The sequence below is a fragment of the Bos indicus x Bos taurus genome, chromosome 2 (assembly GCF_003369695.1).
Source record: "Bos indicus x Bos taurus breed Angus x Brahman F1 hybrid chromosome 2, Bos_hybrid_MaternalHap_v2.0, whole genome shotgun sequence".
Classification (NCBI taxonomy): domain Eukaryota; kingdom Metazoa; phylum Chordata; class Mammalia; order Artiodactyla; family Bovidae; genus Bos; species Bos indicus x Bos taurus.
The window spans coordinates 121440181-121457052 of record NC_040077.1 but is presented as its reverse complement, the minus strand read 5'-3'; the positions used below and the strand labels follow the sequence as shown (position 1 = coordinate 121457052).

Genomic DNA, 16872 nt, shown 5'->3' with positions numbered 1-16872 from the left:
GAGCTAGAAAAATTTTAGTTTCAAGAGTACCAAGAGAGTAAATGGGACAGTGAAATGCAAATAGGATCATCAGATGATACTAAGGTCTACTTGAGATTGTGACTTTAAAACACAGAAACTGTGCCAGCAGGTTCAGCTGACTAAACTTGCAGAGGTGCCATATTGATCTTAACCAAAAATGGGAGTTCAGCCAGGCAAGTATAATGAAGCAAGAGATGGGGCAAGGCAATTGACTATGTAGCTAAGTGATTCTAACACTGGACCACAGAGTCTAAGCTGCATAATGAAAGACATGAAGTGAAAGATCAGTGAACTGTTAAGTCACATAGCTCTGTAACCACTGTCTACATATCTGGCTCCTTTACTGGACAGAGGTCCTCCAAAGTGGGATCAGTGTCTTATTTTTTCATTCTCAGTACCTCACCCATGAATTTGTTATCCAGATGGATGGAGAGATGTCCACCCATAGTTTAAGGGAGATTTCCCACCCCCAAATCGAATGATACATTAAGTTCCTCCTTTCTCACTGTTCTTGAAGCTTTCCAGTAAAAAGTTTCAGTGCTTCATCAAAACTCTATGGAATAAACAAATCCTTTGAGATGAGAAGAGATGCTGAATTCCTACAGTGCTACCTCCAAGAACTGAACCAGAAAGTGAACCTCATGTATCCCAACTACTGTTAAGTCTGCCCTTACTGAACACCCAGGAGGCATGAAATCTTCAAACTTGCCAACATCTGATTATTTCACCTCCTTATAGTAATTATAAGCAGGACCCAAAAGAAGCCTTGATAATACCAAGATTTCTAAGCAGACATAAATGAAATTCAACCTGAAGACAGAGAACAAATGCACAGACAAAGAGCATGTAAAATATGTTTTATTGTTCTTTAAAAGGGCTCAGGGTTTGGTTTTAAATCAGGCTGCACACCTTTCATCAGTCTGACATCTCTCTCACCATGTCAAACTGGCTTCAGCTAGCAATACTTCATTAAATCCGAAAGAAAAAAATTTTTTAATTTTGAAGAAAATCCAGTTTTGAGAACAATTAACATTATTCTGTAATTTACAACAATATGAGGGCTGATGTTGCATGTTATTGTACATACCCTTCTCCTCATACAGAACCAGGAATGTCACTTTCCTAACTCAGGCAGGCACTGTTACTGGTGGGTACTGCACACTCGCTCGCTCACTCACACACACACACTCTCTCTCTCTCTTCCCCCTTTCTCTCCCCCTCCCTTCTTCTCTCCCTCCAAACAACAAAACCCAGAGTATGTCAAAGGAAAAAGGTTTGTTATGGTATTGATCAAAACCCTTGGAGTCAACAGTCTGTCTGAGCTTAGAGGGTATGCTGTTTTGATCTTGAGCCTATGTTAAAGGAATCCACTGTCAGATTCTGAAATAAAGAACTTTGGATAGTACCATCATTTTTTCACTTTAAAATCCTAGAGACAATTTCAAAAAGCATTATTTTGCTTTGTTTTTTGGGACAGGGGAGGAGAGAATCTACAGATTTTCATTTATTTAAAAATCAAAAACAGCTCGGCACAGGAAATAGGCAGTTCACATAGCCAGCCAACATCTGAGGTATCATCAGTGTGAGACAAGGTCCTGGTCCATTCCTACTGGCCTAGCTGATCCTAACAAAATGGGAAGTTTAAGGCTCTGCATAGCAAATTCCAACAGGACAAGATGACCCTAAGACTCCATTCAAATCCTTAGAAGCAGAGCACTATTAATTATGCAATATTCAAATGGAGAGTGCAAGAGCCCCTGATGGTATCATCCAACTTGCTCTGTCAATGCAGCCTGGTCACAACAGCAAAGGAGCAGAAAAACAGCTTTTCTAGATCAGTACATTAAACCCAGCAAAGAATCTGCAGAAATGACACTACACCACTGCACTAGCCACAGTCCCTTTGCTGCTCTATGTCTCTCTTCTAACCCTGTTATGGCCTGTGGACACATACTCACTAGGCATTGTTGGTTTTGAACCAGCAAAAAAAAAATTTTTTTTTAAGTCTCATAAAGAACCTAGTAAGAAAATAACAAGGCAATCAGTGGTTAAACTGAACTGTACATATAGGGAGCAGTTTGGAAAATACCCATTTCAGGCATTTCTCAGGTCTAAAATATTGTGTCTTTGCTGCTACTCCTTTGACTGTTCCTGAAAATTCAGAGTACAAATAAGTCCTAAAATAAAAAACTTTACACTACCAGCATTCTCTGACATCATCAGACAGAAAATCAGAGTAATGCTACAGCCCACAGTTCTACAAGGTGTAGAAAGTGTACTAAGGCTCTGCCTGGACACATCTTTAGTGATGGCCTGGAGTACTCCCCTTCTGAAACAAACATCTCTGGGACATCCACTTAGCTTCATTGGTTGGAAAAGAGATGAATTCGACTCTCAGCTAAGCTCTCTGAGAGACTCCTCTTAAAATGCCATTTCCCTACAAATTTATCAAAACAAAAAATTCCTGGCTACTTTGCCTAATGCTGAATAGGGTTTTCAAGAAAAGAAACTAACATGAATACCCCATCATCAGTAAAGACTAAGAACCACCTGGATCATACAATATATATGTCACTGCCTCTTTTTTTTTTTTTTTTTGGTGTTTTTTGTTTGTTTTTTCCTAAAAGTGCCCAGGTGGGCTTAAGGCTGCCAGACTGCACACACATCTATAGCAACATGGGCTTCTCCTATTCCACCTACAACTTGTATCAGGGGAAAAAAAACAGGGATAGGAGAAAGTGAGAAGAAGGGAAAAATATACCAATCTCCCCCCACCCCCCTCCCCCAAGAAAGAAAGAAATCCCACAACAGGGATATCTATGTGCCAAGCATAATGGAAGAGTGTGCTCCCCAAACAGATGGTTCTGTAGAGGCTCATGTTCTGCTGGTTTTCCTTAGAGACCTATTTTGAGAAAGTTAAAAAAGACAGGAGATTTTGAAATAAATTCAATCCTGGCAGAAATTCAAACTCCAACACTAGAAGCAAAATCATCCTTCACTAAATTAATCCCTATTTTCTTTCTCTTTTTCTTTTCTTAAACATTTTATTCACGTTATAGAGGGATTTGTGTTTGCTTTTTTCCAATCATTAGGAGAGTGGTTGAGGAGTACTGAATCCATCACTACTTTGATGACACAGTTAAGATTCCAGATTCACATTTCCAGGTACCAAGAGTTCCCTCTAAATGCTACAATCAAGTCAGCCTTCGTATACACTTCTTTTTACTGAACACAGCAATGCCCGTTGGTATCTCTGAAGCGTAATCGCATCTTAGGTCGGTATTTCTCCAGGTAAAGCAGCTGTTTGGAATTGAATGCTCCCCTTCTTTTTCTGAAAATACAAGAATGGCAAACTTTATCATGTAAAAAAAGAGCTGCCTGACATGCATATTTATGGCCTATGGCCTTTCTAACTCTACACAGCTGAAAACCAGCATATTTCCCATACATCACTTCCTATGAGAAAGGGCTGAAATGAACAATGAAATTTCTGTGCCTTCCTAAATGAAAAATAGACAAATTTTCTTTGCTCTCATTAGAGTCTATTAATTGTTAATAAGTATCAGAATGGTTTATCCAAAGACATCTGACTATATTCTTCCCAATTAATATATTCTTCATATTAGAATTGGCAGCAAGTATTTAGGATAAATGAGCAAATATTTATATAAAGCAGCAGACACAGATGACATTCCTTGAAACACGTTACCTTCCAAGAGGTGCTACCATACATTTCATACCCTTTGTCACAAAGTGTCATTTTTTAATTTTTTTGGTAAGAAAAGGCTAAAAAGAGAAAGGGCAAGACAATAATTGCCAAAGAAAGAACAAAACAGCCTGTTATTCCAGACTGATGTCAAGATTCTGTTTGGGCGCTACCATCCTGATTCTGTGACTGAACAGGTCACTTCAGAGTCCTAGGTGATTACTCCCTCTGGTTTCTTCCTTTCCTCTTTGTCACAGAGTTACATCTGTAAGGCATTTTGGACATCTCTTAAAAGAAGCACTAGATCACTGCAACTCCATTACCTAGCTATTCATTTTAAAGATTTCTAGATATTCAAGTCATATACTGGACATATTCTACAATGTCCAAATTTGCCATCTAAATGAGAAAATATTTAAATCTGGGAGCCAGAGTGTTACTGTGAGTCTTTTTATCGCTTGCTATTTTTGGTATCTTCAAACAACATTCTAAGCCAAAGACAGCAAATTACTCTGTACTATAATTGGATACTTTTTATAATTGCTCCCTCTTGTATGATTTTGCTTTATGTATTTCGGAAAATAAAACTTCATACTCACTGTCTTATAAACTGAACTGCATCCTCGTACTTCATTCCACATTCAATCAAAGCAAGTGCAACTAGCACAGGTGCCCTGCAGAGAAACACTCACTTGTAAGTTGACCACAGGTCTTTGGAATTAAAGGATTCTTTAAAACCCAGGGTTACATATTATCAAAACCATTTAAAGCCTGAGCTTTCCTTATTCCTATATACTAAAATATCAGATATTTTCCTACATAGTAAAATATCTAAATTATAGATTCTAAGTTATTTTCTATTTTTAGTAAAAAGCACAAAAATTTAAACCTTTATTTAGAGATCTTTACTCTTTAAAATATTATCACGTTGTATCTTAAATTTCCCATCATTTTATATCACCAAAAATTCACTGATCTTTAAGCATTATCATAGTAAATGACCAGATGTATTAACCTGAGTGTCTCAGAATTTTCATTACAAATCAATTTATTATCATTTCTTCACCAAATATGAAAACAGTGCTAGATTTCCTCAACAAAATCGTTTCTATGAGGTAGGGGACTGTCAGAGAACTGGTAATTAGGATTTGCTTTCTATATCAACACACATATGTATTTTTTTTTTCTTTTTTAATATAACAAACGAAACAATGTTTTTAAAAAGTCCATTACAGAGCACTAACTTTGGACTGGCTACCTAACTAAGACAGCTATTAGTTTAAAAAATTTCCCCACGTCAGGAAAAGAACTGAAACTTCTTGACACTGAAGAAGAAACTGTACTAAACTGCAAAAAGGAAAACAACAAAAGGGTTGAGCAGAGGTAACAGCCTGAGTCACCACCACCATGAGGCAACAGCAGCCTTCATTAATGTTTTGAGTCAAAGTGCAGATCATAAATTGACAATCTACTGTTGTTGAGTGTTGCAACACCATTTCATGAAATGCTCAAGGGAAAAGTTTTTAAAATCAAAGTCAATTTTCATTCTCCATACATTTCCTTAGAAGAGTTTAAGGTTCAACCATCTGCTCTTTATCTATTAATTTCCTATTCATCTCAGACCAAAATGAACCATGTACAAATTCTTCAAATCTAAAGATATTTTACCATTGTTGTCAATTTAAAAGACCTAAACCTTTGATTACTGGAAATGGGGAGAAAAAACTAACATATTGAATTAAAGCTGTATTTTTGGCTCAAAGATAAGAAAATTACATTAAAACAGTTTCAAAACAACTTGAGAACCATCACCCACTAAATCTAGTATAGTATCAGACTCAGACAAACAATGAAACCTAAGTTACTTTGAGAAATCATGACACCAGCTTTTACTCTCATTTCCTTTCAGGCAATTTAGTATTTAGTTAACAAATACACATCTCTACCAAAGTAAAAGTTTTGATAATGAATTCACAGACAAAAGGAGAAGAGCTTACCTTCCCAATCCTGCAACACAATGCACTGCAACACAGCAACCTGGTTCTTCACGAAATTTGGTTTTTAGTAGGTTTAGCCAATCATCTACTATCTGATTAGGGGGTGGCGCTCCATCGTCAAAAGGCCAATCCTAGGAGGAAAAGATCTTTGAAATTAAATTGATACTTTCTCTAGGATGAACATCCTAATGCACAACAGCTACACCATACACACGAGAGGCCTACCTGCACTAACTGTACTAACATGTACCTGTTCTTAATCACACAATTCTGATCACTTCTGAAAAATGATCAAGATCAAAATTCAAGCATGCCAAACAACTCAGCCTTCTCAATGAAGCACAGCCAGCATCAAAAGCATCGAACTTTATCTTTGGAAATAACTCTTATCATAGTGACAAGAGGCTAGCATTCTTCAAACATCTTATCTGAATAAAGCAATAATTAGACATAATAGAGAAAATTAAAATTAAAACTGAGACAAAGTAAGAGAGGACACAACACCTGTCAATAAGATTTAAGTCCAGTCTGGCAAAGAAGTGTACCAACTAGTATCTCATTGTTCTCTACAAACAAAAATAATTTTGAAGATTACCCTCTAAGTAGCTCTAAGTTACAAGTATCTTTTCTTTAGAGCAAAACTCTCTGATAAGTAATTTCCAACAGCAGACCATAACAGAAACAGACTACGATCTTTGTGCTTACATATGTATTTGGTAAAAGTCAAGCAGCAAATATTTTTAAAGCTCTGCCTAAATTATACATATCCCATTTTATAAGCACAGTGCCACATGATACAATCCTGAGAAAAAAATACCATTTTCTCAAGTATTCCTTTCTCCTTTAATATTCATTGATCTCGGTTGTTTTTCAATTAAGACCAACCCCATGTGAGTTCACAATACAGGCAGGAGTTTATCTTCCTTGTTACCAAAACACAAGGTTCTGAGAAATCAACATAAGTCACCTTTGAAGAAAGGAGAGAAGGGAGATTCACGAGTTACATACCCTCTCTCCCATCTAGCTTCAAGGACAGAAATGCAAAGACACTGGAAATATTTTTTAATACTATTCTAGTGAGACTGCATAAGGACACTTTAAGATACTAGAGAAGGAAAAAGAGAAAAGTGACAGAACACTAAACTGATCCTGCCCTTACTCTGGGCACCACTAGAGCACTTCATGTAGCCATTAGCCACGACAGCACATTACGTTTGTCAACTATACCCCATAATTAAAGAGCTGTCAGTGTTGTTATCATAAATGTTGCTAGAGTTTAACTGTAAATACCAGTAAAACCAGTATCTTAGTTAAGAGCTTACTTCCTCTAAAACTCTGAAATGCATCTGGTTAAGAAACAGTAGTATGAAACATGCCTTTACTGACTCACACGAGCAGTTTCTATCAAAAATCCACTAAAGTAGTAAAGGAGTACGTCAAGGCTGTATATTGTCACCCTGCTTATTTAACTTATATGCAGAGTACATCATGAGAAACGGTGGATTGGAAGAAGCACAAGCTGGAATCAAGATTGCCGGGAGAAATATCAATAACCTCAGATATGCAGATGACACCACCCTTATGGCAGAAAGTGAAGAGGAACCAAAAAGCCTCTTGATGAAAGTAAAAGTGAAAAAGTTGGCTTAAAGCTCAACATTCAGAAAATGAAGATCATGGCATCCAGCCCCATCACTTCATGGGAAATAGATGGGGAAACAGTGGAAACAGTGTCAGACTTTATTTTGGGGGGCTCCAAAAATCACTGCAGACGGTGACTGCAGCCATGAAATTAAAAGACGCTTACTGCTTGGAAGGAAAGTTATGACCAACCTAGATAGCATGTTCAAAAGCAGAGACATTACTTTGCCAACAAAGGTTCATCTAGTCAAGGCTATGGGTTTTCCTGTGGTCATGTATGGATGTGAGAGTTGGACTGTGAAGAAGGCTGAGTGCTGAAGAATTGATGCCTTTGAACTGTGGTGTTGGAGAAGACTCTTGAGAGTCCCTTGGACTACAAGGAGATCCAACCAGTCCATTCTGAAGGAGATCAGCCCTGGGATTTCTTTGGAAGGAATGATGCTAAAGCTTGAAACTCCAGTACTTTGGCCACCTCATGCGAAGAGCTGACTCATTGGAAAAGACTCTGATGCTGGGAGGGATTGGGGGCAGGAGGAGAAGGGGACGACAGAGGATGAGATGGCTGGATGGCATCACCGACTCGATGGACGTGAGTCTGGGTGAACTCTGGGAGTTGGTGATGGACAGGGAGGCCTGGCATCTGCAATTCATGGGGTTGCAAAGAGTCGGACACGACTGAGCGACTGAACTGAACTGAACTTCAAACTGATGGTTGAAACCATCAGTCTTTTCTAATAAGCCTCTGATTTACAAGAACACTGGTCAAAGTGTTGAAAGGTCTCAAGTTGGATATCTTCACCTAGCAAAGGTAAATTATTGATTACACTTAAATTAAAATTTCTGCCTAGGAAAAAAAAGAAATTCCAAGCTTAATTCTAAATGTCCCTTTTTTTTCAAGCTTTAGTTAGACCTTTAATTTTACCTGATCACAGCTCTTCAAAACAAAAGGCTAGATTTAAAGGCTTGGAATAAATCTCAGATCTACCATTATCTTCTACAAACTACTTCAAGTTCTTTAGTTCTATTTTATAAAGGTGTTTACCAACATTACTGATTCAAACAGACTACGGTCACTCTGCAGTTCATTTTCTCACCCTGCCAACTGTCAAAACAAACTGATTTCTCATCTACCCACTAAAGAACATACTTACAATACAGGAAAAGAACTTGTATTTTGGTTTAATTTCAGAAGTTAAAATTCTGTTTTTGTTTTTTTTAAACATAGGGCTACATTTACCCATGTTTATACTTATTCCCAGTGATCCAGCCAGAGGACCTTAAAGCCATTCGGAAATAGGACTGCAAGCAAAGTATTATTACCATGTCATACTATTAAAATACATTTTCTTAATAAACCATAATGTTTGGTTTTTTAGATTTTATGTTTTCACCAAAGTGGAGGTGAGGAAACTTTACGGATCAGGTATGAGACAACTGCCTTACCAACAGGACATTCATTTTCTTTGTATCAACTGCCTTCTCAACTAGTAACCAATGCAATCAAAAAACAGGAACATAACCTTGTACCATTACCTTGCTTAGTACTTTCTTCCTATCCAATCATTTCAAAAATCTCTAGTTGTCTTTGCACTACAATGCCTTCCCACAACTATGTCAAACAGCTCTAAGACACCAAGACTACAGGGTCAATCAAATATGTGCTACTCTAATATAGACAATTTTTTGGAGAATCAAGTATAAAATTTCACCTAATGTGAGGTTCCTATTTCCACTAATAGAATATTTAGGGGGCAAGGAGAAACTTAATTTAAAATAATTCCAATCACTATATTCAAACTGAACTATGAAAGAAATCAAATCATACAAAAGCTTGTTAGAAACCTACCCCAAAATATCATAGAGTATGTTAATTATTCTCAAGCTAGGTGGCTTCTCCCTTTCCCTTCTTTTCCTTTCTCCCACCTTTTTGTCTCCTACAAGTTATCCTGTGTCCGATATAAACTGGACTCCTACAATATAAAATATTAAGTAACCAATCTGTACTTGCAAAGTGAGAGAGAATATTTCCACGTGATTTAAGAATGTCTAATGGAAAAGTTAGATTCAAACCAGTAGCCTAGAAACAAAAGCTAAATATCACGTTAATTGCCTAGAGAAAAATGAAATTTCCGATTCTTAAAATAAGTGTACGCTAAATTTTGCCTTTTATTTGTTGAAAATACTCTGCATCTGTAGATTTTAAGGGTACAAATGAACAAAATTGCCAACCCAAAGGAATTTTACTAGATTGCTATGATTGTTGTATCTCCTGTAAGTTTAAAAAACAAACTACGAGCGCCAAGTTTTAAAAATGTCTATGTTTGAAAGGTACAACTTGTTTGTAGTGAAAAATTAGAACACTACACACTCACTAGAACGTGGATTCCTTCTTTTTCAACTGGTGCTTTATCATATGTAGCATCACAAACTCGAACCAAAGTTGTCACTCCATACTTCTTAAGTTCCTTTAAAGGAAAACAAATATAAAGAAATGTTTTTAGAATCTGCAATTAAAGCTTTAAAAACATATGCATATAAATTGAAATGAGACTTCATTCTTAAACAAAGATCAAAATCATTCTTCTTATAACAACATAGACAATGGACACTCTTGTATTCACAGCGGAAACATCAATAAGACTCACTTTTGTACAGGGCAATTTAGTAGCATAACACAAAAACTTTAAAAACACACATAAACTTTGGCCTTGAAATTCTACTTATGGAAATTTATACTAATGAGATAATTAAAGATATACACAAAGATTTAGGTACTAGCATGTTCAGCACATGCTGTTTGAGACAGTAAAAAGCTAGAAATATTAATAGTCCAAAAACAGGCAAACGGTTTAAGAAAGTACAGCGCATTCATACAGAATACTGTCACAGCTATATTAAGGAGGTTGGGGGAAATTTTGTTTTAAATACACAGTGTAATCCTATCTATATGTATATTTATAAATATACACATAAATACAGAGAAAAATGTCTAGATAGCAGGCAGCAATAGTTAAGTATTTTTAAATTGTCTTTTGCTTATTTGTATCTTCTGATTTTTTATGTAGTAAGTGCTTTTTGCTTTTTGTAATTTAAAGAAATAGTAATTTTGAAATTAAATTTAGAAAGTGGTTTATATTACAAAGTCAAGAACACAGAAATAATTATATCCAGAATTCTTGCTTCTTTAAAAGTTTTCCTATAGGGCCTTCCCTGGTGGTCCAGTGATTAAGACTCCTCCTTCCAATGCAGGGGACACAGGTTTGATCCCTGGTCAGAGAACTAAGATCCCACATGTTGCACAGTGTGGCCAAAAAACAATGTAAAAGTTTCCCTACAGTAATGCCACCAATATCTTTTTATAGTTGCAGGAGTCTATGACCAAGGAATCCACAGGCTGAAAATAGTATCATGTAATTCAGCCAGGCTTAAAGGTGACTGAACAACCTGAGGGCATACAGGCTTGGAATCAACTTGGACACTGTGTACACAAGGTTAAGAAGCTCAGAGAATTAAAATATAAATAAGCAGGAACAGTGATATCCTACAAGTGTCAATCATCTGGTTATCTAAAGAGAAAAGTTATTTTAATTGGTAAAAGACTTTATTTTTCACAGAAAGGCCTCTTTATAAAACAGACTCAGGGAAGTTGTGCTATATATTGAGTCAGGAATTTTAAAAAATTTCAAAACACAAATAAAATCCCATTAAAATGAACTCTACAGTAGCTGTTCATTGAAAGGTTCCAGTACAAATTTTTTATGGTAAATATTCGTGACCTTCAGCAAGTCAAAAGACCTCTTCTGAACTCAGTTTTGCCATCTGTCAAGTGACAGAGGTAGATTTAGGATCCTTGGCCATTCATCTAGCTCTCCAAGTCTACTTTACAAACATATCAACAGAAATCACACTGGAATTGAACAATCTGAGAATGATTTAAAAGCTTACATTCAAATGTCTGTTGAATAAAGTACAAAAAGTTTCTCTACTACTACCAACAGAAAAAAATGCAGGATCTGACATAAAAATGCTGCCTCTAATACCTTTCCCTCCCCCAAATTTCTGGACACATGTATACGATGGTTACTATTCCTAAGTTGTTTGACAGTAGCTTTTCATCAAAAGTGGTCAGAACATTTGAGGCAGAAATGGGTTTTAGTGTCAGAGATAATTCCACCACATACTTGGGTGCATTCAGACAAATTGCTAAATTACTAAATCACTCTGAACCTCAGTTTCTTCATCTATAAGAGGGAAACAATGGTACCTATACCTCACAGAGTTATTGTAAGGAGTAAATGATACAGTGTATAGAAAGAACTGCTTATTGTAGTGCTGGGTACATACTAAGTATTCAATAAATGTTAATTACCTTTATTATTGAATGTGTAACAAAAGAACTGTTAACAATGTTGAAAGGATACAGTAAAAAAACACAGTACTAGATATATCTCTAAGATATCCCCAAATTCCATAAATGTTCTTTTAAAAATCTGTTTTAACTAATTCAGCTCAATTCAAACAAAGACCATCCATACTTCAACCACAGAAATAAATGGCTTTGTGGTAAAAGATTTCTTTACAACGGTGTTAATTTTTAACGTGACTTTACCTATAAATCAAAGGTGGATTATATACCAAAAGGTAGACCATGCTACAATCTTACCTCTGTGAACTTGTTGAGGGTAGCATTGGTAGGGTTGTGGGTTATCAAAAAACGCATGTTCTCATAAGAGATCTCCACAGGGGCTGGACGGTTCATTATGGCAAATAAAAAGTGTGAGCGTGCGTGTGTGAGTGTGATGGGGAAAATGAAAAAAAAAATCAATAAATCTTGAAATGTTTCACAGCAGAAAACATTAAAAAGACCACTAAAATGCCTAAATCAGTGTTCTCTCTATTCAACTTGTTTATTCTTTCAGAAACTTCTCTCTTCAAGATAAGCAGAAGTATTTAGAATCCACTTGAATCCAAATTCAACTTGGGCCTCAATGTCTGTTGATGGATACCTTCAGACTACAAAAAAATTCCAGCTACATACAAAACTTAAGCAGCCTTTACTACATTTAGGCACTAGTGAGACAAGTTAAAAGTATAGGTCGCTTTCCACTTTTGTTTACTTGATGCTTAATTTTACTGGAGTCATTAAAAGAAATATGCTTGCAATTAAAAAAAAAAAAAAAAAAAAGAAGCCAACTATTTCTGAGGCCAATCTCGGTGTCCAGAGTCTTCAAGGCAATGTTAATTATGGCACATGAACCTCCAAGCTCACTTGTCAGCGGAAACGCTGTGCTGAGCCTGGCAGAAGTCTGCCCTCACGCTCAGAATCGCCATAAATGTGCAACGTATATTCCAACGAAAAACCTGGAGGAGAAAAGCATAAGTAAAATGAACTGGAGGTTGACAGCATAGTAAACACAATGCCCAAAGTCAAGAATATATTTTTTATGAGCTCAAGACATCTGAAATGGTGCCGCTTCGAAACTATTGCCATCTATCAATAAAAGGATAAAAGTGTATATACCAAGGCTTTTTTAAAAATCAGAGGATTCAAAAGTTAAGTATGCCAAGGACTTCCCTGGCGGTCCAATGGTTAAGACTCCACACTTTCACTCCCCTTTCACTGCAAGGGACACAGGTTCAATTCCTGGTCAGGGAACTAGGATCATGCTTGCCATGTGGTACACACATACACAAAAAAGTATGCTTTTCTTTTTACAAAATGAGGTTCAATAAAGTTCTGTACTAATAAGATTTCTAACTCAAGTCATTTTAAAATGATTATGATTGAGTTTTTAAAAAATCATTTCTAAATAATTAAAAGATTTTAACTTAAAACCTCTCTTTCATTAAACCTCTTTCATTAAAAAGTTCACAATGATCTTGTTTTTCTGCTGTGATGTTAACGATTTCTGATTAAAACTGTATCTATAAATGGATAAAGGATATTTACCAAAATTCCATATGAGGATTTAATTCTTTCTATACAAAATATATGCACTGGCCCCAATATGATATCAGTTCAAAAAGTACTTTCAAGAAATTATCTTCTTTTCCTCACAACTCTGAGTAGTTTTTAACTACCTATGAAGAATGACGTAAGAGGTTCAGAAAAGTGAATTGACTTGCCTAAAGTGAATGAATTAGTTGAGCCCAAATTCAAACTCAAGTCTTCTGTTAAGTCCTATATTTTTTCAAAGGTACCACAATGCCAGCTGACTCAACCAATGAACAACTCCTCTATTTTCTCATTTCTAGTTCTATTTATCTTTTTACTATTTCACATATCACTGACTCAAGAGTACAAAGGCATCTAAAGGTTGATTCACACAGCAGTCTTCTGTCCGAATATTAATTCCTACTAAAAACAAGGCAAGAAGAGAAGTGACAGAATTTTCAAAACAGTAATCTGTATAGCTGGCTCAGTCAGTGTATCAACATAATCATAAACTCCTCTGGAAACAGGAACAAGGTCTAAGTTCTTTTACCTGCCTCTTCCCTAAGCCACCAGTAAATGCTTACTTAGAACTCTAATAAAGATCACTGTGACCAGATGAAAGATGATGACAGAGGCACTTGAAGGGAGAAATTTAAACAGATAAGAATGAACCTAAGCCTCAAGCTTTCAAGCCTAACCTTCTATCTTCCAGTCTCCTTTTTATAATATTCTATAACATTTTATTTTGTAAATTATATACTTCTGATCATATTACCACAGAAACAAGCACGAAACTAAAACATTCCTAAAATATGAAAGATATAAGATACTCAAAAAAGGAATCTTAAAAACTTCAATACCCCAGCAAACTGAGTTATCCACTACTTGTGAAAACAAAACTTCTGCCTTCAAACTAAGAAAAACATAATACACACCATCACTCTCATTCATAATTCCATCTGGTAACCCTAAAACACAGCCACTTTAGATTATACATTTCACAGAGGATTCCTTGCACAGTCAAGGAATTTTAAAGCTAGCAAAACTTAAAGAGATCAAATACACTGACCTTAAAAAAAAAAAAAGAAAGAAAAAAGATGCTGTTTGGGATTCAGAGAGATTAAAAAGATTTAACTAAGACCATACTGCTAATTAGTAGCAGATCAAGGACAAGAAGCCAAGTCTTATTTTTCCTTCAATTTTGACTAATGAAGGTAACCACTTATTTTTTAAGTCATAGTCTTATTCATGACAATGTAACTGCTCTTCAGATATTTACTTGGATGTTCATCTGCAATTCTTTGACCTTTTAATAAGGGGAGAAAAGATTATTAAGTAACTACTCAAAGAACAATGGTTTGTGAGCAGCTCAGAGTGAAACACAGTGAAATTCTAACCTGTTAGAATCCCTTCATTTAATGTTATCATAGCGAATGTGTGTGTCAGCTGAGAAAGACACTGAAAGACCAGCATTGTAGTGATGGCCAGGCTTAAAAGGTTACAGCTCTAGCATTAAGCTTTCTACCGAGTCAGTGTTTGTCTGCTCAGCAAACAGAACAACCTTTATCCCATCTTATTCCTCCAAGCTCATTTTGAAAGGACCACTTCCAGGGATAAGGATAATTTATTATTAGTTTCAATTCTTTTTTTTCTTTTTTGGCCGCACAAGTTTAGTCTCAGTAACCTAACCAGGAATCAAACCCAGACTGTAGTAGTGAAAGCGCTGAGTCCTAATCACTGGTCCATCAGGGAATTCCCAGATTTTAAATTCTTAATACCATACTGAGATCCCCAGCAAAGGAATTTCTGCCAAATGAAACAATATGGTCTATCAAAGTTAACAGATACATGATAAAAGCCAAGTTTCTGTTGCTTCCCCTCCCCCACAAGTTCAACTACACATTAACTGTTAAAAGCTCTTGCACCTGTCAATTCAGATAAACTAATGTTAGTTTCTGTGACACCCTTAAGAATGAAAAGCAAACAGTCTGTTAAAAAAAAAAAAAATCATAAACAACCCACCACAGCTGGAAAGTACTCAGAAGTTACAAAGCTGTAAATTTTAGCATAAACTCAGCACCTGCAGACTTTACTGGAAAACTTTCTCAAGTTTTCTAACATTGATTCTGCTCTACCTACTTAAGTAAAAATTGATTTTTTTGTTTTAATTTACCAAATGGTAGAAGAGGCTTGTTTACTTGACAGTGATCAAATTCAAATACACATCCAAATAGTTCCTTCACCCTTTATCTGTTATCAACTCTAACTTTTAAAATGTTGAATTTGGGATATTTCCATTTCCCAACCAGTAATTTCCATTTTGAAGAAAAGAATGTAACTTCACTGAAGAATTGGAAAGGATGGTCTGTGACAGAGAAACCCATTTAAATTATAGAGGGAGAGAAGGGGGCAAGAGAAAGAAGAATGTAGAAAGAGGGGGCTAAAGAGCAAGTAAGCAGAGGCCTACCAAGCTAGAATTGTGCACTGCCAGTAAGACTAAATCAGTAACACAACAGAGACCACTTAAAACTCTGAAGAGCGTATGTCACAAGTTTAAATATCCAGTGTCAATACTCAAGGAAATGGCAACCCACTCCAGTGTTCTTGCCTGGAGAATCCCATGGACAGAGAAGCCTGGTAGGCTGCAGTCCATGGGGTTGCACAGAGTCGGACACGACTGAAGCGACTTGGCAGCTGGCAGCCGCAACATCTACCCAGATGAGACTCCAAAGTCAAAATGCATGAAATAATACAATTTATCATCTAATTATGGCACAATGTTAAAATAAAAAACCACAGAGAGGTTAAAAAAAACAAAAGATCAACGTAAACTGGTATGGAAAGATGGCTAAGAGACAATAACAAGTGAAAAGAGTAAGGTGCTTACAATATGAACAATATATAAAGAAATATTTGTGAGTACTGAATGTATTTTCATTCCTACAGACTATCTGGAAAGTAACAAAGAGAGGAGGCCAACAGTGACTGCCTCAGGGTGGAGGCGACTGAAGCTGAAGGAGCATGATTTACAATATATGCCTTCTGAACAGTTTCTGGGTTTTTACCTTAATTTTAATATTTTATCTTTTTTTTTTCCTGTTAGCTGCGCCATGCAGGGCATGTGAATCAGGGATCAAACCTGTGGAATCTTAACCACTGGACCACCAGGCAAGTCCTTTTACTTTTTAATTCTAGGGTGATAAAGAACTCTACAATGATTTACAATTCCACTACAACCTTAACTGCTATGGTCACTGGATTACAAAGAGCCTCAAAAGGGGGCTAGTCCCTCTGTCCCCACCAAGTCTGTACCCACATATTTCCAGAAAGACAGCTTTCTTCTTTGTCAAAGATACTACTGAGTAAAATTCAGATCCTGCTTTGGCAACTGTTAATTCTAAGTTCAAATATAGAGAATTCAAGTGCATGAGAAACTTTACAAAATCAGCCCCATTTAATGTAACCCAAACTTACTGAGGGGCTTCCTTAGTGGCTCAGTGGTAAAGAACCCACCTGCCAATGCAAGAGACACAGGTTGAATCCCTGGGTCAGGAAGATCCCCTAGAGAAGGAAAT

General features: G+C 36.3%; 1 protein-coding gene across 1 annotated transcript in view; it reads right to left on the bottom strand.

Moving 5' to 3' along the window:
- Positions 1 to 861: 861 nt before the first annotated feature.
- Positions 862 to 16872, bottom strand: part of PTP4A2 (protein tyrosine phosphatase type IVA, member 2) — a 28271-nt gene continuing 12260 nt past the window's right edge. The window contains exons 2-6 of the mRNA XM_027517519.1: positions 12026 to 12723; positions 9735 to 9827; positions 5725 to 5855; positions 4327 to 4401; positions 862 to 3352 (exon numbers count right to left, since the gene is read on the bottom strand). Of these exons, the coding sequence (XP_027373320.1) occupies positions 3244 to 3352; positions 4327 to 4401; positions 5725 to 5855; positions 9735 to 9827; positions 12026 to 12121 (504 nt within the window). The 5' untranslated portion in view covers positions 12122 to 12723 and the 3' untranslated portion in view covers positions 862 to 3243. The remainder of the gene's footprint in view (positions 3353 to 4326; positions 4402 to 5724; positions 5856 to 9734; positions 9828 to 12025; positions 12724 to 16872) is intronic.